The sequence below is a fragment of the Phanerochaete carnosa genome (genome assembly GCF_000300595.1).
Source record: "Phanerochaete carnosa HHB-10118-sp unplaced genomic scaffold PHACAscaffold_1, whole genome shotgun sequence".
NCBI lineage: Eukaryota > Fungi > Basidiomycota > Agaricomycetes > Polyporales > Phanerochaetaceae > Phanerochaete > Phanerochaete carnosa.
The window spans coordinates 5,126,099-5,146,748 of NW_006767628.1; the positions used below are offsets into that span (position 1 = coordinate 5,126,099).

The following is a 20,650-nucleotide window of genomic DNA, read 5'->3' on the forward strand; positions in this document are numbered from 1 at the left end:
CAGGGCCCAGCAAGCTCAGCAGGTTTCGCGGCAGCAGCAGCAGCAGCAGCAACAGCCACGGCAGCAGACAATGCAAGGCGTGCAGCCTATCAGCGACACGTCGATGAACGGGACGTCGGCGCAGATGAACAACGCCATCGGCCTGACGGCGATGCAGATGGTGCCGCCGGTGCTCGACGCGACGTGGCAGTCGTTTGTCGAGCAACTTGGGTTTTGATCGTGTTTTGTATAGTGTTTTTTGTATCGAGTAGAAACGAAGGAAGGAGGCCGGTTTTATGTGGAACGGGAAAATTAGAAATGCTGTAGAGTGTATGGGAGCAACCGAGGGCGAAGCGTGGCGTTTTGCAACAACAACCGGTTATGTGCGAGCTGTGGTCTAAGGTCCGATACGAAACCGCCGCCGCAGACGAAAGTTGCGCAGAAACCAAGATAGACCCACTACACTTTCATTCATATCACGCGAGAACTTTGTCACGCTTTGGCAGAGAGAAAATCTTTCCAAGCTCAGAAGGACACAGGCCAGCCATAGCCAAGAATTGAGTGATCTGAATAATACATGCAAGCCTTCGGACTCTCTCTGCTTACACCGATTGTTCTCCCTTCCTCTCGTTGTCGTTCGTTTGAGGTCGGAAGCGTGGATTTCACGGGCGGTAAAGGCAAGCGTGACAGTGTCGCCGCGCCAGAGTTGGCCCAATCATGCGTGTGTCACACTCTATCACACTTGGATAAAAGTGTAATTGGCCCATCTTAACAACTGACTGACTGTGACTCGTGACTTTAAGCCGGAAGCATGATGTCGCTGCCATACACCAGACAATACGCAGAAAGCACTATATACAGTTGTTTGTCGAGCTGCGCCCGTTCTGAAAGGTTTCCAACCACACGCCTTCTGTTGTCAGATGCTTATATAACATTTTCTGTATCGATTAGAAATTAGAACGAAGGAAGTCGGCTTTATGCGACAAGATAAAAATAAGGGTTAAGTAGAAAAAATGTGCAAAGAGCACTACCTCATTCACTCCCCGCCCATGTTCGTATCTTCACTCCTCCCCAGAGTCGAGCCCCGTAGAATCAGAGCTGTACAGCTCGTTGCCCTCCCCCAGGTCATCGTCCGATGGCGGCAGCACAAGCACGGCTCCATCGGCAACAGGTACCTGGCGTTGGACGACTTCACCGACGACCGCTGAGAAAGCCGCCAGGTGCAGAGGCGCAAGAGGTGTTTTCGTCTTCAAGACCAGTCGTAGGATGCGTCGCCCTGACGCGGAACGCTTCTGCAAGATGTGCTCCAGGAAGTGGAAGCAGTCCGCGTGCTTGCAGCCACGGGTCAGCACGGGTCTCGGGCAGTGCAAGCGTTCGACGTCGTCAAGCTGCAGCGTGCGCAGCCGCGGCAGGGTGTCTTCCCCGCGTAACATCTTGCGAACCACGCACAGATCACAGCGGCCGCCTATTCGCAACTCTTCGACGTTGTTGAAATGGCGCCGGAAGCGTGCAGACCACGCAGAAGCCGAGTTGATCGCGCTGTCGTGCACGAAAAGCGAGCGTGCGTTCCCGAGCGGTAGGTGCTCGAGCATGCGGTCGAACGCTACATCGCGACGGGAAAGCGCAAGGGAGAAGTCAGGAAGTGGACAGTGATCCAGGACGGACTCCAGGTGCTTCCATCCGGAGACGATCATGTTTGGAAATACATCGATCTTGCCGTGCATCGCAATGCTCAAGATGGGTGGATAATTATCGTTTTCGGTGCCGATAATCTTCGGGAGTACAGGGAGAAGATCTTCTGCTGCCGAATGGTTGAAGGACACTTCGATGACCCTAACACTTGTAGTTGTCGGAATCGTCAAGTGTGCGAGCAGTGCGATACACCAGCGGAGTGCTCCGGTTAAGACCAGGCTACGTAGCCTGGGGAGCGAGACTTGTGTGGGAATCTCTTGTGGATTGCTCTCTCGATTTGAACAGACCAATCTGAGTGTTTCAAGTGCTTGAAGCGGTGCGAGGGCTTGCAAGATGTCGTTTACACTGGGAAATTCGGGGCCGAAACTGTTGTAAGAACCAATTGTGAGGTTTCTGAGCGACGGCAGCAGTTTCACGGCTTCGAGGACGTCTCTACGATCTCCGATATATGACCTCCTATAACTAATGCGCGGAGGTAGTACGTCCCAGCTGAAAACTCCGGTAGAGTCGCAGACGTGCCCCACCTTGAAGGTGTGGCACCGGGGGAAAGCGACATCGGGAGGAAAAACTTCTGCTGTGAACGAGCGTGATTCCCATTCCAAAGAACAAATCCTCGGCATCTGGGAGAAGATCTTCTGGGACTGAGGTGAATTCGACAAATAAGCACCCCATTGGTGGACTGAAACGTGTAACAAGAGCCCTTTCGAGCGTTCGAGGGCTGCGTCAACAAAGCCCAGGGGAGCGGGAAGAGCAAGTGTAGTCCATAGAGAGGATGTGTGAATCGCAGTCTGCCGCCACCTTTGGCAGACATGCAAAACGACGGTCCAGGCACGGGAGATAGCCTGGCTATGCTGAACTGGGTCGAAGCAAGGACAGTACTGGAATATTATTGAGAGTATTTCCGTTGGGAGACGTGAGATATAAGCAAAGCTATTGAGCTCTCTCCGGATTTGTAGAGCAGCTTCTTCGTGTACGGCGAGTTGTCGCTTCAGGAGGTCTTGTCGTTGCGTAGCCATGTATGCCAATGTTCACGCTACAATGCTCGACTCGTTGTAGCTGGTATCAGGTAAAAACGTATAGCAACAACTTACTACGATGGTAAGGCTGGAGGAATATATTTAGACGATCTTGCAGAGCAAGGAGGTGGTTCAAACAAGAACTCAGCGCGCCTTGCGGCGCGCTCTGAAGTGCGCTCCTGAAGTGCTCATGCTAAACTATTTCGGGAATATAGTTCTCACGGTCGCGCTGGACGGCGTGATGCGCGTCTCGGCACCGTCGCCGTCCGTGCTCGCGATCTACTGTTTGGCGTGGCGCATTGCGCAGGAGTGCATGCTGTTCGTGACCGAGCGTTGGGGCATGTCGTAGTGGCTGTCGATATCCACCGTGGTGAATGTCTTTCTTCGAGCCGATCCACCTCGAGCCGGGGGGGAGGCCTGAGGGCTGACGTTGCGACGCAGACACTAAAATCGCCACAAGTCTGTATAGTGCTTGTCTACATCGATTAGAACGGACGATGTTGGTTTTATGCAAAAATAAGAATCAGAGACTGGAGATGAAGATAAAGATGCGCAGAAAGCACTACATGCTACCGGGCAGTAAGATATCAAGTCCTCGTCCATGTGCGTATCTTCATTCCTCTTCAGAGTCGAACTCCGTAGAATCGGAGCTGTACGGCTCGCTCTCCCTCTCCTGGTCATCGCCCGATAGCGGCAGCATAGGCACGGCTCCATCAGCAGGTAATTGGCGCTGGACAACTTCCCCAACGACTGCTGAGAACGCTGCCAGGTGAGGAGGCGCAAGAGGTGCTTTCGTCTTCAGGATGAGCCGCGAGATGCGCCGCCCTAACGCAGAACGCTTCTGCAAGATGTGCTTCAAGAAGTGGAAGCAGTCCGCGTGCTTGCAGCCGCGGGTCAGCACGGGTCTCGGGCAGTGCGAGCGTTCAACATCGTCCAGCTGGTGTGTGTGCGGTCGCGGTAGAGTGCCTTCGCGCAGCATCTTGTGAAACACGTAAAGGTCACAGTGGCCACCTATTCGCAACTCTTCAACGTTGCCGAAGTTGCGTTCCAAGCGTACAGACCACGACGAAACGAAGTAAAACGCGCTGCCGTGCACGAAAAGCGAGCGTACTTCCCCGAATGGTAGATTGTCGAGCACGCCGTCGAGCGTTGCATCATAACCGGGAAGCGCGAGGGAGAAGTCAGGAAGTGAGCGGTGGTCCAGAACGGACTCCAGGAGCTTCCATCCGGAGACGATTACGTTTGCAAACTGATCGGCCTTGCCATGTATTGTAATGCTCAAAATGGGTGCAGAGCTATCCTTTTCGACGCCGATAATCTTCGGGAGTACGGGGAGGAGGTCTTGTGCCACGAAATTGGTGAAGAACACTTCGATGACCCTAACACTTGTGGTCGTCGGAATATCCAACTGCGCGAGTAGTTTGATGCACCAGCGGAATGCCCCGGACAAAACCAGGCTACGTAGCCTGGGGAGCGAGACTTGTGTGGGGATCTCATGCGGACCGTTTCCTCGACTTGAACCGGCCAATCTGAGTGTTTCGAGTGCTTGAAGCGGTGCGAGAGCTTGCAGGACGTCGTATGGGCGAGACAAATGAATGCCGGAGACATTGTAGGAAGCAATTGTGAGGTGCCTGAGCGACGATAGCGATTTCACAAATCTGAGAATGTCCCAACGATGCCCATGACTAGTACCACTGTATAACCTCTCACTAGCACGTGGAGATAGTACGTCCCAGCTGAAAACTCCAGTGGAGTCGTAGATATGCCCCACCTGGAAGGTATGGCACTGGGGGAAAGCGACATCTAAAGGGAAAAATTCTGTCATATACGAGCGTGAATACCACTGTAGAGAAAGGATCCTCGGCATCTGGGAGGAGACCATCCGAGACTGAGGAGAATTCGGCGACCAAGGGCCGCATGGGTGGATCGAAACATGCAACAAGAACCCTTTCGAGTGCTCAAGGGCTGCGTCAACAAAGCCCAGGGGAGCGAGAAGAGCAAGTGTAGTCCATAGAGAGGGTATGTGAATCGCAGTCTGCCGCTACCTTTGGCAGACGTGCAAGACAACGGTCCAGGTACGGGAGATAGCCTGGCTATGCTGAACTGGGTCGAAGCAAGGACAGTACTGGAATATCGTTGAGAGTATTTCCGTTGGGAGACGTGAGATGTAAGCAAAGCTATTGAGCTCTCTCCGGATTTGTAGAGCAGCTTCTTCGTGTACGGCAAGTTGTCGCTTCAGGAGGTCTTGTCGCGTACTAGTCATGTCGCGTACTAGTCATGTCGATATCCACGCTACGATGCTTGACCCGTTGTAACTGGTGTCATGATAAAAAGTGTAGCAACGACCAACCACGACGGAAAGACGCGAATGCGCTCGGAGTGTGCAAAGCAAGGGGATGGTTGCAAGAATTCAGCAAGAAGCTGAAGTGCTCACGCTAGAGGCTCCTTTCGGGAATTTAGTTCTCACGATCATGCTGGGACGCGACGCGCGTCTTGAGGCTCATTGCGTACGCCCTGCTCACCTCTGTCAGTCTCTGCCACTTCTCCCACCCTCCTCGCCATGTTCCTCACTCGTTCAGAATACGGTAAGAGGAATGACAGTATGGTATACTCGGGACGGTGTCTGAAAGCCTTGTCCAGATCGCGGTGTCAATACATTTTCCCCAGAGGGCCGGTTATTCCAAGGTATGCTTTGGCACTTTGACTTCCAAGCTATACGTGCTCATACACCAATCACAGTCGAATACGCTATTGAGGCTATCAAGGTGTGCTTCAAATATCTCGAATTCGTTATCCATACCGTCCTTCTAAGTCCAGCCTGCAGCTAGGATCAACAACTGTCGGAGTATGCACGAAGGAGGGCGTCGTTCTCGCCGTCGAGAAACGCGTCCAGTCTCCCCTACTTGTGTCCTCGTCGATCGAGAAGATCATGGAGATTGACCGCCACCTTGGGTGCGCCATGTCGGGACTCATCGCCGACGCGCGGACAATGGTCGACCACGCACGCGTAACGTCGCAGAACCACGCATTCGTCTACGACGAGCGCATCAAAGTTGAGAGTGCCACCCAGGCGGTATGCGACTTGGCGCTGCGGTTCGGTGAGAGTGTACACGACGAGGAAGCGATGATGAGTCGGCCGTTCGGTGTCGCTTTACTCATCGCAGGTGTCGACGAGAATGGTCCTCAGCTGTGAGGGGGATGGATCTCTGCGCTCATATACACCAACTAATCCTGCATTCAGATTCCACACAGACCCATCGGGCACCTTTGTGCGGTACGAGGCGAAGGCTGTGGGATCGGGATCGGAGGCGGCGCAAAGCGAGCTCCAGGACAAGTGGCATAAGGTGTGTCGCGTAAACGCATAATGGTCGAGGCTCCTCTGAGCCATCATAACAGAATATGACCTTGAAGGAAGCGCACATTCTTACTCTGCGCGTGCTGAAGCAAGTAATGGAAGAGAAGCTCGACCAACACAACGTGCAGTTGGCCCAGGTATGTGCTGAATCGAGAATACACCCCTTGCCCTGTTGTTGAATAATCTTGGCACCAACTAGGTCACGCCAGCGAATGGATTCGAAATTTTGGATGAAACTAGACTAAAGGCACTGATTGACGAGATGTAGCGGACTGCATGTTCCCTCAGCACTTTGTAATAACATGTTTCTCTTTCTCTGAGGTGAAGTTCCGACTGTGTGCTATCCGATGTTTGTTCCGTACTTCGTCCTGGCGTCACGTCTGACACACGTTTGCCACAAAGCCATCGGATAAATAACTTAAAACATCTGTCCTCGATCGTGTATATAATTGGCACGTTCTTAATTCACAAGCACCTCCATATACCCCCGCATCGTCTCTCTGCTACCGACCACGACCACCCACCATGCCCCAGATCGAGCTCACCTCCAACGATCTACAGGAAATCCTGACGTTCACTACTGCTCTTGCGCGTCAGGCAGGCGACCTCATCCTCCGCGGCTCGGAAGCTATTCTCGCGTCTGGAGACGTCGACGAGAAGAAGAATTCGGTGGACCTTGTCACGGAGTACGATGTCAAGGTTGAGGAGCTTGTCAAGGGCGAGCTGAACAAAAAATATCCCGGGTTCCAGTTGTGAGTGCATTCAATCCGACTTTGCCGCGAGACGAGCCCCGTGGACCAAATCGCCACAAGCAGTGCATCTGGGATGCTATCCTCCGCTGGCCTTGCTGCGCATCTCTGGTTTCACCGCTGGTCGCGACAGGCTGCCGTCCCCAATATCGGTATTCGCTCACGGAGTATCTCTCCAGCATCGGTGAAGAGTCCTATGCTGCAGGCTCTCGCCCACCACTCACAGACCTGCCCACCTTCTGCGTCGACCCCATTGGTATGTCCCCCTCAACCTCCACCGCTACGCCGGGGCGCTCCTTAGCTTACATCCTCACAGATGGCACGACGAACTTCGTGCACGGCTTCCCGCACGTCGCGGTCTCCATCGGGCTCATCTACAACAAACGGCCCGTGCTGGGCGTGATCTACAACCCATTCCTCGATCAGCTCTTCACGGGTGCGAAGGACCTTGGCTCGTACCTCACGCTGCGCGGGCAGACCCCACACCGCCTCCCCCTCACACGCCCGCGCCCGCTCCCATCGCTCTCGCAGGCACTCATCGGCATTGAGTGCGGCTCGGACCGTAGCGCAAGCATCATGCACGTCAAGGCTGAGGCGTACCGCAAGCTCGCAGGCAACCCTGCCGAGGGCGTCGAGGGCGGCCGCATGGCGCACTCGCTGCGCGCGCTCGGCACCGCGGCACTCGAGTTCTGCATGGTCGCGCAGGGGGGTTTAGACATTTACTGGGAGATCGGCTGCTGGTGAGTGCCTCAGACATGCAGAATGGGCTTTTGGATTCTGAGGTGCTGCAGGCCATGGGACGTTTGTGCTGGCTCTATCATTGCCCAGGAAGCCGGTGGCATGGTCGCCGGTTCGCCCTCGTCACCTTTGGACAACGACGTGAACGAAGCGGTTCTGACAGGCCGCAAATACATTGTTATCCGTCCCATTGGTGACTCGCCGGTATGTCCATGGCTTTGTGTGCACGCATTGTTCCTAATCAGATACTTTAGACGGAGAAAGGCGTGGATGCACAGAAGCGTCTCATTAAAGACTTTTACGACACCGTCGGCGACTTTACTCCTCGTTGAATAACCGCATCTATAGACATGTATTTAGAGAACATAGAAAGAAGGAATGTACCAGGTAATGAATAAACATTCGCAGCGCGTCTGCAAAACACTACCGAACTAGTGCCGTTCGTATCTGTCAGTTCGAATCTCTTGCTATGCTGTAGCTGTGACAACAGGTTGAATTAGGGTGGGTTCGAGGCGGACACATCACAGGCTTCAAATACATATTAGAGGACCCAGTCGAGGGAGCGTGCCGTGCAGTACGATCATGCAAACCACCGAGTTTCGGCAATGGCTACCAGGTATCAAATGCGAGCAGAGCAATTGATTTTAGCGGCCTATCTGCTCATCTGGTATGTCGCTCTTGTGTTCAATGTGAGGTGGCTGATCTTTCCATAGCACTTCTTGGCACTCCCTCTGCTTCGCTAAACGCTCTTAACTGACTCCTGGTCGCGCTGAGCTCTTGTTGGTCTTCGATATCTCGAACGGCTCGACTAAGCGTTACGTGTGGAGCGGGCAGGCACTTGGATGGTAGAAGCGACAGCATTTGCAAGCTTTGAAGGCAACATAACCATCACAGCTGTTCTGCCAAGGTACGGCACATGTCTGCCGCTGCACCGCTGCCAGGCTCGATACCAGCCGCCCTGTCATATATCATACAGGGCTAGCCATTCCAGCGTACCGACCACCCTCCCACCCTCGGTACGCACCCCACCAACTACCGAGTAGACTGGTCACGAGTCTATGGAGATACGAGTGCAATCTGTTATAGAGGTTGTCCGGGTCAGCGAGGGCGATTTGGCGGACAGACCAGGCCTCGTTGCCGCTAGCGGAAGGCGCAGACTTGACAATCTGGACTGAGATGTATAGGATGGACAGGGAACCAACAAATTTGTACGTGTCTTGGGGGATTCCGGTGGATATAACGGTCTGGCAGGGAGTCGAGTCGAGCTCATCTGTAGCTGCCTCCTTGACATCAAACTGTGAAGAACTGAGTTCACCGTCGTTCAAGCACGTCTGGATGAGTTCGATGATGGCCCATGTCTCTGCAGCGACTCCAGGCCCCGCTGTTCGACGTCTGGTGAATGTATGTCGTGTGCTCGTAGCGGCCATGATCCATGCGGGCACCGCCACATTGTTCGTGCACTCCCGCGTGCTGACTGAGCGGACATGGCCAAAGGCACCCGTGCAGACGTTGCTCGGAGCGTCAACTGTGGCGGGTCGGTCACCCGACCATTCGACGCCTGAGAAATTAACCGTTTCCAGGTAGGTGATATCACCTAGTATGCGGAGCAGGACCCGGAACGACGGGAAGCTGCAATCTCTGAGTGTCAAAGAGGTGATGTTCCGCAACGCGCTCTTCAAATCTACGCTGTGCGACAGCGACACGCGGACGGGCTCGCCTCTGAAATCATGCCGGATATAACGGCACGCGGGGAGAAGACGGACGAGAGCTGTCCAGAGCGAATAACCGGAAGGTCTGATGTGCAAGAAGTATAGCTCGGTGATATGCTCCGCAAGCCAGGCCGACAGCGGAGATCGTACTATGCCACACAGTGTGCGACAGTCCTCCTCACTTTTCAGCTTAAGTCGGGTGAAGAGGTAAGGGCGAAAGTATCGGCACCAGGTTTGCGACACCATAGACAGCGCTGAGAACTTGGCTTTGCGGTCAGAGCTCGCCAGGAAGCCGCAAATGTAGTTACGCAGCTCGGCGGGTAGATCCTTCCAAGAGCGGAGAAACAGTTCACTACCTGGAGGAGTAATTTTAGTGGATATTCGCGCTGCATGTCAAGATAATGACTGTCTTAGACGCACCTATCGGACGACAAACTATAAATGTTTCAATAGACAGGGATAGATTTCGCATGTATACGTCGACCTCCAGAGCGTCGTTATCCTGGTTGCTGTTCATCAACCTTAACGATTTGCGCCGCGACTTGATCTTCGCGGCCTCGTTGTTGATCTCCTCCCACGATCTATACCATATAAGCACTCACGAGCAATAACACTAACAATGAACTCACAAGAGCAATTCGTTGGTCACTTTTCCCATCTGGCGTGATATATACTGTCCGTTAAATTCTGTGTATATCTTCACCGCCTTGGTCAAATCTTGGACGTCCTTAGTTAGCCTGTTGATGTAGTATTAGGTAACCGCGCATAATGCCTAGCTTCAACATGAGAATTAGCACTCATGATAAGGTACAAAGCAAATATCTGGATCATATCTAACACCGCCAAGAGATCGTTGACACAGGCCTGCAAGCCTGGCATAGGGAAACTGCCAGCAACGCCATTGAATATTTCGAGAGCCTGCTTCAGTGCGCCGACGGCAATGTAGACAGCATCCTTGGGGTCGCTGCTCCGTGACTTTCTCCTTATCCAGTCCATCGTAAGTAACAACGACTGGAAGCGAAGAAAAGCTTCGAAAGGCTCGGTCTGCCTGGAGGGGAGACAAGGGGCCGCGCCTTTTCCAAGCTCTTGCCGCGCTCTCGCTGGGAAGCTTTGTATAGGTGACGATGGACGAAGATTGGAGACGAAACGACCTTCGAGCTTCAAGCTTCCGAAGTTGTCTCAGACGTGACGGCCCAGAGCCCGTGACGATGAGTGACAGCAGGAAGAGTGCTCTATGACGTCACGCGTGTTCTCGTCTTCTCTCCCCACCCATCTATGACGGTCCACGGTGGACAAAAATAAAATCTCGAGCTCGCGGACCCTCTATAATCTCATTTTTGCTGCCTGTAATTGATAGTAAGCAAGCTATTGCCTGCCTAGTTGAAGCAATGCTTACCTTTGGGAACGCAGATGGGCTCTGGCATACCAACGCGCATGGTAGGGTATGACCACGCATGAAAGTGCGCAAAAGTGCACATACGTGCATGGCCACCTTTCTTGATCTCGTTGAGCGTTTATCAAGCCACGATGTTTTGCACAAATGTGCACAATGGTGCACCCAAGATTGTGCGCCTTTGTGCACAATTGTGCACATTATCAATAGCTTCACAACTCAAACTTGGATGATAACAACTTGTTTTAGATTCTCATCCTCCAAAACCTTGATCCCGCTCACTAAAAACCGTCCTCGCCCTGATCAAAACTTGTTCTGGTCCCATCAAAAACTCGACGCACTCTATCGTACTTTCCTCTGGCAAATCAGCGGAACACGAGTCACTAAAGGGCAATTGAATGCTATGAGTACATGATACATGACAAATGCTCGAGTTGTTGCAAATACCTTATGTATGGTATGGCCTTGGAGCAAGTGCAGCAGCGAGCAGATCGGACGCAATGCGTGACAGTCCAGACTGTTACGATTGGTCTGTAGTCCCGATATATGTCTTTCTTTACTCTTTATTTCCGGACAGTAAGTGCCTACTCGAATGTTCTACCCTTTTCCAGACGAGTCATTTCCGGTCCATTTCCGGACCACTTCCATTTCCTGGACATTCTCGTACATACGTTGTCCCTTCTCTGCTGATCCTGCAGTAGCTAGGTTAGTATAAATACCAGCCGGAAATGTCGTGTACTTTAGCTTCGGCCTCCTGTATTATCAGTTGCTTTCTATATCATTTCCAGACTTCGCCTAAGTCCATGTTCTACGCTCCACGACTCTTACATTAGGCCGAAGCTCCCTTCACTGGTGACCAGACGTACATGGTCCAACCCTCCATTACCAGAACTACAAGTCGGCGAAGCGCTGAACTTACACCAGAAAGGTGCCGAAATCGAGCACACAGACACCACACTAGCCAATGACGAGACTACCATTTCCGGACACGAGACAACAAGTGGCACAGGTGCAGAGAAGTCATCTGCATACACAGAGACAATGAATCAAATGCCGAAGCGATCGAGGAAATCCCTGATCGGCTTATCGAGGTCATCAGAGACCAACCTGCAGAGCGTATCGAAGCCCGACAAGAGGAAGACTTAGGAGATGACTTCACGGATACTTTTAAAGCCCTCTCAGACACCGACCAAGAACCAGAAGACGTCGATCAACAACCGGAAATGCCAGAAGATAACATGGCAACACAGACAACAATCCTCACCAATGAGGAGCTGTTAGAAGAACTCCTCCAGCGTACACACTTCCAAGGACAAGCCACCATAGCTGAACTACATCAGGCATTGCAATATGTCTATAACCCACCACCGCCAGCACCAGTATGGGCTGCAGCTGCTTATGTCGGAGGTCAAAGACCTCCAGGAGGAATTCCCGGACAACCAGGAGGTGGAGGTGGAGGTGGACCACCAGGAGGAGGACCACCTGGAGGCGGAGGAGGACCAATCCCGAGCAGCTCTAGGACCAAACCCCATTGACCCTCAGCTGCTAGCAGCATTCACTGCTGCCTTGCGCAACGCCCTTCTCCAGGAAGAGATAGGCAAGCCAGCTGAATTTTCCGGAGATATCGAGAAAGCCCGGGATTTCATCCATCAATGCAAGATGTATATCCTCTCCAAAGCCTCACAATTCCCAAATGACCAGGCAAAGATTTGCTTTGCGGACTTGCTCATAAAAGACTCGGAGAAGAAACAACCCCGGAAATGGGTGACGGTCAAGGAGAAGTTGTATCTTCTTCAAAGATGGCCCACCTGGGCTACACATTGCCAAGAATTCCTGGAAGCCTACAAGACAACTGACCCGAAATCCCGAGCCATGGTCGAGCTCCATCAGATTGTCCAGAAAGACCACGAAACGGTCAACGAGTACAACGTACACTTCAATACGTTAATTGCAGAAGCAGAAATAGTCAACCCAGATGCCGACGGAAACCTTCTCCAGCAATATCTTCGTGGATTAAAGAAATCACTTGCACGCCAATTGATCGCCCATATGCCGATCAACGCCACACTCTCTCAGTGGCAACAACAAGCCCTTGAGCTAGACAACAGGCTTGGAATTCTCAGGCATATCAAAAACAGGCAGATGCACCTTCCTACGAATTCTGGAACCACGACAACCACCCCGACATCCTCCACCCGTGACCCCAATGCCATGGATGTAGACGCTCTTAATACCGGACAAAGCGGAATTAAATGCTATAATTACAGAAAATTTGGGCATATTGCCAGAAAATGCAGGCAACCTCAGCAAGCAGGAAGAAGAGGAGCCTACTGAAGAGGAGGAAACCAGAGAGGCAGAAGCCGAGGAGGTAGAGGAAACTGGAGAAACTACCAAGGCGATCCATCTGCAAATCGCCCCTACGTCCAAGTCATTCAATGGGACAGAAATCCAAGCTCCCCTCATCTATCAGCAGTCAGCAACCCAATTCCGGTAGACTTGCACGCAACTCCCACAACTCCATCACGCATTGACATCGACGCTATGTTGAGCTCTATTCCACTATCCGATCTCGATTGAATCATCTACAACTACTACTACAACCGCACGAGAAAGGACGATAACCCGGATTTTACCCAGTGAGGTCAACGCCAGCTGTTGAACCTCTTCGAATTTCGATTTCATCTGTACTAGTAGCAGACATGAAGGCCCAAGCAATGAAATTACCTATTATCATGAAATCGGAAGAAGATGCTGGAACAAGAATTAATGCGCTCATCAACTCCAGAGCCCAGGGCAAGTTCATCGACCGACAAGATGTACGGAGATTACAACTCTGTGAATACCCTCTTGCAAAGCCAATACCGGTATTCAACATCGATGGAACCCCCAACCAACTTGGATTTATCCGGAATTACGTAGAACCCACGGTACAAATTGGTGGCAAAGAAACCAAGGAAAGAATGTTTGTTACTCACCTAGGAAAGCAAGACGCTATTTTAGGAATCGATTGGTTACAACATCACAACCCACAGATTAACTGGAAATATGGAATACTTGACTTCACCACCCGAAAGGTTGTTATGGAAGAAGAGCCAGACTTGGAAGGCAGAATTATCCAAGTATCCTTTGCTGACGACACAAAACTCCTTACCGAACACCTTCTAGTCCAATGCGATGGAGGAGATGTCCCAACAAAAGGATCCCCAGAAGCAGCAGGGTACGACCTTACCGCAATAGAAGACTTGGTCATTCTCCCTCATACGCGAGCAAAAGTACCAACTGGATTAAGAATGAAACCTCCACCTGGCACCTACCTACGTATTGCCCCACGGAGTGGATTAGCACTCAAGGGAATTGACGTTGCAGCAGGAGTAGTCGACAGAGACTACACTGGAGAAATACAAGTCATTCTGGTCAATCACGGAAATACTCCTTTCACAGTCACCAAAGGAGACCGCATTGCCCAGGTAATCGTGGAGCAAATCGCTCAACCACCAATCCAAGAAGTAGAAGAACTACTCGTGACAAGCTGAGGAAACCAAGGCTTTGGATCAACAGGGATAAACGACAGATTCCAGCCAATGTTGGACACCACCATCTGAGCCCTCCATATAGCAAATGACCTAGAAGCACCACCCCTCTTTCGTATCTCATCAACAACCATTGAACAAGGTGACGAAATAACCGGAGATTATGTAGCCACGTGGATACCAAATTCCGGTGAAATCCATATCATTCTGGTCACAACCATGGTCGCACAAGCAACACTAGGGCTCTCCATTCAGATGAAGATCAACCTGGCCATGACTCTTGCACAAGAGGCAGAAATGCGGAAACCTGAGACAACGCTTCCTGACTATCTCCAACCCTACTCAGAGGTATTCGAGAAGAAAGCTGCAGAGAGGTTTCCCAAAGAAAGATCTTATGACCATGCCATAGATCTTAAACCGGAATTTGCTCCTAAAGATTGCAAGGTCTACCCCCTATCTCCGCTAGAAGAATCAAAGATGAACAACTTCATCAATGAGAATCTACGAAAAGGATACATTGCCCATCCAAGTCATCCATGGCTTCTCCCTTCTTTTTCGTTGGCAAAAAGGATGGAGATCTATGCCCTTGCCAAGACTACCACTATCTTAATGAAGGAACAATCAAGAACTCCTATCCACTACCACTGATATCCGACCTCGTCGATCAAATCAAGGGATGGAAACGCTTCACCAAAATGGATCTCCGGTCAGGGTATAATAACGTCAGAATCAAAGAAGGAGACCAATGGAAAGCAGTGTTCAAGACGAGTCGAGGACTTTTTGAACCCACAGTCATGTTCTTCAGACTGTGCAACTCTCCGGCAACCTTCCAAGCCATGATGAATGACATATTTCAAGACATGATCACTGAAGGTTGGATCCAGATCTACATGGACGACATTCTGATCGGCAGAACAGACTCGGCGGATATCCAGCACAAAATGATCTGAGTTGTCCAACGACTTCAAGAAAACAACTTGTATCTTAAACCGGAGAAATGCGTCTTCAACGTTGAGAAGGTAGAATTCCTGGGCATGATTGTTTCACACAACAAGATCGAGATGGATCCGGTAAAAGTCAATGGCGTACTGAAGTGGCCGACTCCCACCACGGTCAAACAAGTACGAGGATTCCTAGGCTTCGGGAACTTCTACAGAAGGTTCATAGATCACTACTCCCACATTGTACGACCACTGGTGGACCTTACCAAAAAGGACGCACTGTTTATTTGGACCCTGGAATGTCAACGAGCCTTCGACAAACTCAAACAGCAATTCACCACAGCCCCCATCCTACTAATGCCAGATCAAACCAAGTTGTTTGTTCTAGAGTGCGATGCATCACTAGTCGCAACCGCTGCAGTACTCCATCAACAGGACATTAATGGCGACTGGCATCCAATTGCCTATCTTTCTCAATCTCTCCTACTGGCCGAACAAAACTACGAGATCTATGATCGCAAACTTCTTGCCATTGTCAGAGCGTTGGAAGCATGGCGACATTACCTCCTCGGGACGCGATTTCCACTTCGGATATTGACCGACCATAAGAACCTGACGTACTTCCGCGCAGCCAGACGGCTCAACCGGAGACAAGCAAGATGGCAATTATTCCTCTCCCAGTTTGATTTCACACTCCATCATTGCCTGGGTTCACAACTAGTACAGTCGAACGCTCTCACCCGAAATTCGGGACCCTCCCATTCCACGGACAACAATGTTGATCAAATCCTCCTGCCAGACACGCTTTTTGCTGAAACAAACATTCGCTCACTACACATCGCTCAATCTCTGCTGATGCAATCGGATGGTCCACAACACTTCACTGCAACAAATACCGATGAGGCGTTACTAGATCGCATTAGAAAGACGGGACGAACAGATGACTACGCAAACTCCGTCCGTACGGCAATGCAAAATAACGCAATCCCATTTCCCGCATGGACGATCATAGATGATTGGACAGAAAACAACAGCGTCCTATACTACCAATCCCGATGCTATGTACCATCCAACCTCACACTTTGCCGAGAGGTCACAAAGCTCTACCATGACGCCCCAGTGTCCGGGCACTCCGGACGGTTCAAAACAGCAGAATTACTGACGCGTAACTTCTTCTGGCCAGGAATACGATCATTCGTGTCCAGTTACATTCAAGGATGCGCAGCATGCCAACAGATGAAAGTCAATACTCATCCGACCACTCCACCACTGCAACTGATACGGGCAACCCACCAGCCTAGGCCTTTTGCATTTGTTACATGCGACTTCATCACCGCACTACCTCTCTCACGAGGTTTTACATCCTTAATGGTCGTGGTCGACCATGACTCTACGAAGGGGGTAATTATAGTCCCCTGCACAAAAAAGACGGACGCAACAATGACGGCAATGTTCTACCACAATCACGTTTTCCGGAGATTTGGAATGCCAGACAAGTTCCTGTCCGATCGAGGACCACAATTCGACTCCCTCGTCTTGAAAGAGCTATGGAAGCTAACTGATGTAGAAGGACGAATGAGCACGGTGTATCACCCACAGACTGATGGAGAAACTGAACGCATGAATAGGGAAATCGAGGCATATTTCTGGATATTCTGTTCTACCCATCCCCACAATTGGGCCGACTACATCCCCAACCTTGAATTCGCATTCAATAATCAGGAACATTTTGTGACAAAACATTCGCCATTCTTTCTCATGTTCGGCTCACATTCTAAGGCACTCCCGACGAACTTCGCATGATCAAAAGTTCCGTCAATTCAAGAATGGCTTTGGATAAGGCAAAAGGCCCATGAAGAAGCAGGAGCGGCCTTAGATTACGCCACGGCTCAAATGGCAGGAAGATTACACCGGAAATTCACCCCATTCACTGAAGATCAGAAGGTATGGCTGGAGATGACTCACCATGAAGACGGTTACCCCTTCAAGAAGATGGCACCCAAGAGACACGGACCGTTCAAAGTGCAGAAGGTCCTTTCGAAGCTAGTATACAAACTAGCCCTTCCAGGCACTATGAAGATCCACTCCGTGGTACATGCTTCCCTGCTCACGCCATACCACGAGACACCACAGCATGGGAAGAACTTCCTAGAACCACCACCAGAGATCATAGACGAGCACGATGAATACGAGGTGGAAGCAATTCTCGCACACCGGCCCTGGTATGGACATCGCCGGTATTTAGTCAAGTGGAAACACCAATCCACGGCCGAGAATTCATGGGAACCAGAAGGCAACCTGAAGAACGCAGCAGAAATCCTGAAAAGGTATAAAGAGGTCAAAAGAATTGCCCCAACCACTCAGCAGCCAACTTCCAAGTTGACTACTACAGCATGGCCCCTTACTCATTCCGCTACTGCAACGGCAGTCCCGAGGCTACTCTCGGAGAGACTACACCTCCCGCATCCTCGACTTCCTCCTCTCCGGTTCAAGAGGAAACTTTGGTTGACCGCAACAGCTCCAAACCCGAACTCACCACCAACGACGTCCAGCAAGGGATTGCCACAACTCTCGAAGAAATTGCTGGCGAATTCCAGCGACACCAGGAAGAGAACCCCGAACCCATCCCAATTCCTCCGGGATTCCACTTTGGAATCCGCGTTCGCATCACCACTCGAAACACCAACCCCCTTGACAACAAATTCAACCCCAACGACTCTCCCGCGCACATCACTTATCTCGGAGACATTGTCAACAACCCCCAACGTTGTAGAGGGTGGATCAACAAGATCAACAACATCGCCCATGACCGAACAGCGCTCCGGGCTTTACTCGATGCGACCGACGACACGACTTCCAGCGTGCTATTTGCAGGAATTGTTGTGGAGAAAGGACGAGAAGTCCAAGCCGGGTTTGACGAGGTGGCAAGGGATGGACGAGCCATCAGGGAGGCAGTCGAGGCAATTCAGCGGAATGCAGTCAATCTTTCTTGACGAGTCGAGAAGCTTAACTGCACCTTTGACGACTTTCGTGTAACAGCACTTGCCTACACGGCAACTGATCAAAATGCCACAGAAGCTGTTAACCGCGTCTGGACACAAGAATTTGGTAACATCAACGTCGACCACCTCGAACCTAGAGAACTCCTCGTCGGACCATGCGCTAGTCAGCGGGTTTATAACCCTCGCAATCTCCCTTGCCCTATATATCGCACCCACGCCCCTTATAATTCCAGCTCGCATGCTTCGCACGAAGGCTCTCAATCCTTTCGAGAACAGACATCACACTCACGCTCTCCTAACCGCACGTGCTTTACGTCCTGAAGTGCCACGGACAAATTCTTCACTCCCCCAGAGTCCTCCTCAACAGCTCCTCGACGAGCGACTCCATACCCGCAACGTCGCCGCTCTGGTAGCCCGATTACTACTGGAGTCATCGGTCGCACTTTCCCTGGGAACTCTGAGGCTGACCCCATTATCCTCGATTGAAATACTCCTACAAGACTTATTCGCAGAGCTCATTGGCTAGAGAAGGAGCTAATGTTACGATCGGTCCGTAGTCCCGATATATGTTTTTCTTTACTCTTTATTTCTGGACAGTAAGCGCCTACTCGAATGTTCTACCCTTTTCCGGACGAGTCATTTCCGGTCCATTTCCGGACCACTTCCATTTCCTGGACGTTCTCGTACATACGTTGTCCCTTCTCTGCTGATCCTGCAGTAGCTAGGTTAGTATAAATACCAGCCGGAAATGTCGTGTACTTTAGCTTCAGCCTCCTGTATTATCAGCCGCTTTCTATATCATTTCCGGACTTCACCTAAGTCCATGTTCTACGCTCTACGACTCTTACACAGACCTGTGACGCTCCATCATGCTCATTCGTCACTCTGCGCCCATCACGCAGGAGCCGATCGCGTGCACGGAAGCTCTCGTCTTCCCTCTCGCGCCCGCTCTCAACACGCTCCTCTGGCCCGCGAATTCGGTATACACCACTGTCCAATGCGGCTCTTCGCCTCGTCTATCGACAACCACCAGACGCTCTGGGGAGACTAGCTGGGAGACCGAGTGAGAATGAGCTGGGGGCTGTGTAGGCACTTGCAAGGTCAGCTGGGCTGCAAGGTACGCCGCCTTCTCAAGGTGGCAAACCGCCAGAGACCGTCTGCTGACCTCTTGATAGAGACCGTGGACCAGCTCTGCAACTATGGACGAACCAAGAGAAGCAGAGCGGCGCAAACTCGTTGAATAGCCGCATGAACGTGGGCGGACGCAATCGAGGTCGATGGCCTAAGACTTGTCTATACGGTGAGCTACACCGCCCCTTCATTTTTAGTGAAGCCGCTCATGCCCCGCTAGTACTTCTTGACACCTGCCCCTGCTGGATTCATCGGACACTCTGGACGAGCCCCTAGATTGCGCCGAACTCTCGTCGACCTTCTGCAGCTCTAATCGACGTCTGGCCCACTCATCTTCCGTGTCCGTCGCTGTATGCCTCTCCACCTCCTCCCTGCCAGCATCGTTACGTCCTACAATGCGCTGCTGTTCGATATCTCAATTTTTCGTCCTTCATGGCAAGCAAAGATGCCGACCGTTCCCGTGAAAAGTCGTCTTCCTAAGCAGGCCCCCTATCACTCGCGGAGATGCCCCAATACGCCCCGTCACTTGGAGACTGTCGGTTGCACCGATCAGGAGGATCCCCAGTACGGCGACCAACTCGTTGCGCGTACGCTTGCGTCTAAGAGTAAGTCCAGTTACTGTCTGACCTCTTCGTCGCTCATAAATCTTCACAGTCAGACACACTTACCGCGCCATCGCATACCCATGCACAAAATCTCGCCTTGCCAACTATCCAATAAAATCCCTGGTCTTCCATTCCAATTCATTGCTCCAGGTTGCACATTCCTCAAGCGCAGGGCCCGCCTCCATGTCGGGCGACCTGCGCGGCCAGAATTCAGATACCCGCCGTCCCCGGACAGTCTCGTGCGACTACCCAGAGGATACAAACTGAACACCGACAATCGGCAGCTGCAGCAATAAGAGCAGCCTATCAGCGAGTTACTCATCACCCGGAAGCCCAGACAGGAAGCCGACGCACAGAGCAAGGGGGTCACTGGTTCTGCCTGTACAAGCGGCAGTAAACTGCTCCAGGATTCCTCAGGCTTCAGGTGAATGTCTCCCGGCCTTCAAGACGCATTTCAAGTTTCGATATCGCCAAGAAGTCGCCAGAGAAGGCGTGCAAGAGCCACATGATGCTGGCCAGATCCGAAGTTTTGCTCGGCACACCTAGAACGTCGAACGGGCCGAACGAACGCCTACGCCTCGAGGCTCCTATCTCTTCCAGGTCCTTTGCGTTTATGCTGGCAGTCGAGGGGAGCACGAGGAATGTGCGAAGGCGATCCGCGGCACCAGGGCGTCGCTGCTGATGTCGTTCGATGTCGTGCGCCTGAGCTCGGCGCTGACCTTGTCCACCTTGGCGCCTCGCTATCGACACGCCCTACGGGACCTGCTATACTCGTCAGACAAGGGGCCCACAAGATGCAAGACGAGGCGG

General features: G+C 51.8%; 9 protein-coding genes across 9 annotated transcripts in view; 4 read left to right on the plus strand and 5 right to left on the minus strand.

Annotated features, from left to right (window-relative positions):
• Window positions 1–885: 885 nt before the first annotated feature.
• PHACADRAFT_248485 (uncharacterized protein) lies at window positions 886–2,241 on the minus strand (the record flags this gene model as incomplete). Its single annotated transcript, XM_007391054.1, has 1 exon — window positions 886–2,241. A coding segment is annotated over one exon (1,155 nt), but the record flags the coding sequence as incomplete, so codon positions are not given.
• A 26-nt stretch (window positions 2,242–2,267) lies between these two features.
• On the minus strand, window positions 2,268–2,687 carry PHACADRAFT_84491 (uncharacterized protein; the record flags this gene model as incomplete). Its single annotated transcript, XM_007391055.1, has 1 exon — window positions 2,268–2,687. A coding segment is annotated over one exon (420 nt), but the record flags the coding sequence as incomplete, so codon positions are not given.
• A 450-nt stretch (window positions 2,688–3,137) lies between these two features.
• Window positions 3,138–4,936, minus strand: PHACADRAFT_248486 (uncharacterized protein). Its single transcript, XM_007391056.1, has one exon. The coding sequence runs from the start codon at window positions 4,510–4,512 to the stop codon at window positions 3,301–3,303; it is 1,212 nt and encodes a 403-aa protein (XP_007391118.1). The 5' UTR covers window positions 4,513–4,936; the 3' UTR covers window positions 3,138–3,300.
• Window positions 4,937–5,213: 277 nt separating this feature from the next.
• On the plus strand, window positions 5,214–6,372 carry PHACADRAFT_248487 (uncharacterized protein). Its single transcript, XM_007391057.1, has 7 exons — window positions 5,214–5,272; window positions 5,328–5,372; window positions 5,427–5,452; window positions 5,512–5,876; window positions 5,929–6,031; window positions 6,084–6,179; window positions 6,242–6,372. Exons 1-7 carry the CDS (start codon window positions 5,248–5,250, stop codon window positions 6,308–6,310), a joined length of 729 nt encoding a protein of 242 aa, XP_007391119.1. The 5' UTR covers window positions 5,214–5,247; the 3' UTR covers window positions 6,311–6,372.
• Window positions 6,373–6,567: 195 nt separating this feature from the next.
• On the plus strand, window positions 6,568–7,861 carry PHACADRAFT_82478 (uncharacterized protein; the record flags this gene model as incomplete). The annotated part of the gene is made up of 5 exons (XM_007391058.1): window positions 6,568–6,794; window positions 6,971–7,047; window positions 7,108–7,531; window positions 7,583–7,733; window positions 7,784–7,861. The coding sequence occupies 5 exons, from the start codon at window positions 6,568–6,570 to the stop codon at window positions 7,859–7,861; spliced, it is 957 nt and encodes a 318-aa protein (XP_007391120.1).
• A 2,073-nt stretch (window positions 7,862–9,934) lies between these two features.
• Window positions 9,935–10,406, minus strand: PHACADRAFT_248490 (uncharacterized protein). The gene has a single exon (XM_007391059.1). The coding sequence runs from the start codon at window positions 10,232–10,234 to the stop codon at window positions 9,971–9,973; it is 264 nt and encodes an 87-aa protein (XP_007391121.1). The 5' UTR covers window positions 10,235–10,406; the 3' UTR covers window positions 9,935–9,970.
• Window positions 10,407–11,981: 1,575 nt separating this feature from the next.
• PHACADRAFT_190902 (uncharacterized protein) lies at window positions 11,982–13,125 on the plus strand (the record flags this gene model as incomplete). The annotated part of the gene is made up of 2 exons (XM_007391060.1): window positions 11,982–12,828; window positions 12,899–13,125. 2 exons carry the CDS (start codon window positions 11,982–11,984, stop codon window positions 13,123–13,125), a joined length of 1,074 nt encoding a protein of 357 aa, XP_007391122.1.
• Window positions 13,126–19,680: 6,555 nt separating this feature from the next.
• On the plus strand, window positions 19,681–20,107 carry PHACADRAFT_190905 (uncharacterized protein; the record flags this gene model as incomplete). The annotated part of the gene is made up of 2 exons (XM_007391061.1): window positions 19,681–19,840; window positions 19,890–20,107. The coding sequence occupies 2 exons, from the start codon at window positions 19,681–19,683 to the stop codon at window positions 20,105–20,107; spliced, it is 378 nt and encodes a 125-aa protein (XP_007391123.1).
• Window positions 20,108–20,111: 4 nt separating this feature from the next.
• PHACADRAFT_248493 (uncharacterized protein) overlaps window positions 20,112–20,650 on the minus strand; it is a 2,714-nt gene continuing 2,175 nt past the window's right edge. Inside the window, exon 3 of the mRNA XM_007391062.1 lies at window positions 20,112–20,168. The gene's annotated coding sequence lies outside the window, so the exon portion shown is untranslated. The remainder of the gene's footprint in view (window positions 20,169–20,650) is intronic.

Bases quoted from the DNA above. Each gene is read 5' to 3' on its own strand.
- PHACADRAFT_248490 (XM_007391059.1), bottom strand. From the start codon at position 10,234: ATGGACTGGATAAGGAGAAAGTCACGGAGCAGCGACCCCAAGGATGCT.
- PHACADRAFT_248487 (XM_007391057.1), top strand. From the start codon at position 5,248: ATGTTCCTCACTCGTTCAGAATACG. The intron at 5,273-5,327 runs GTAAGAGGAATG...AGCCTTGTCCAG, and splicing joins CCTCACTCGTTCAGAATACG to ATCGCGGTGTCAATACATTT. The intron at 5,373-5,426 runs GTATGCTTTGGC...CACCAATCACAG, and splicing joins AGAGGGCCGGTTATTCCAAG to TCGAATACGCTATTGAGGCT.
- PHACADRAFT_248486 (XM_007391056.1), bottom strand. From the start codon at position 4,512: ATGACAGAATTTTTCCCTTTAGATGTCGCTTTCCCCCAGTGCCATACC.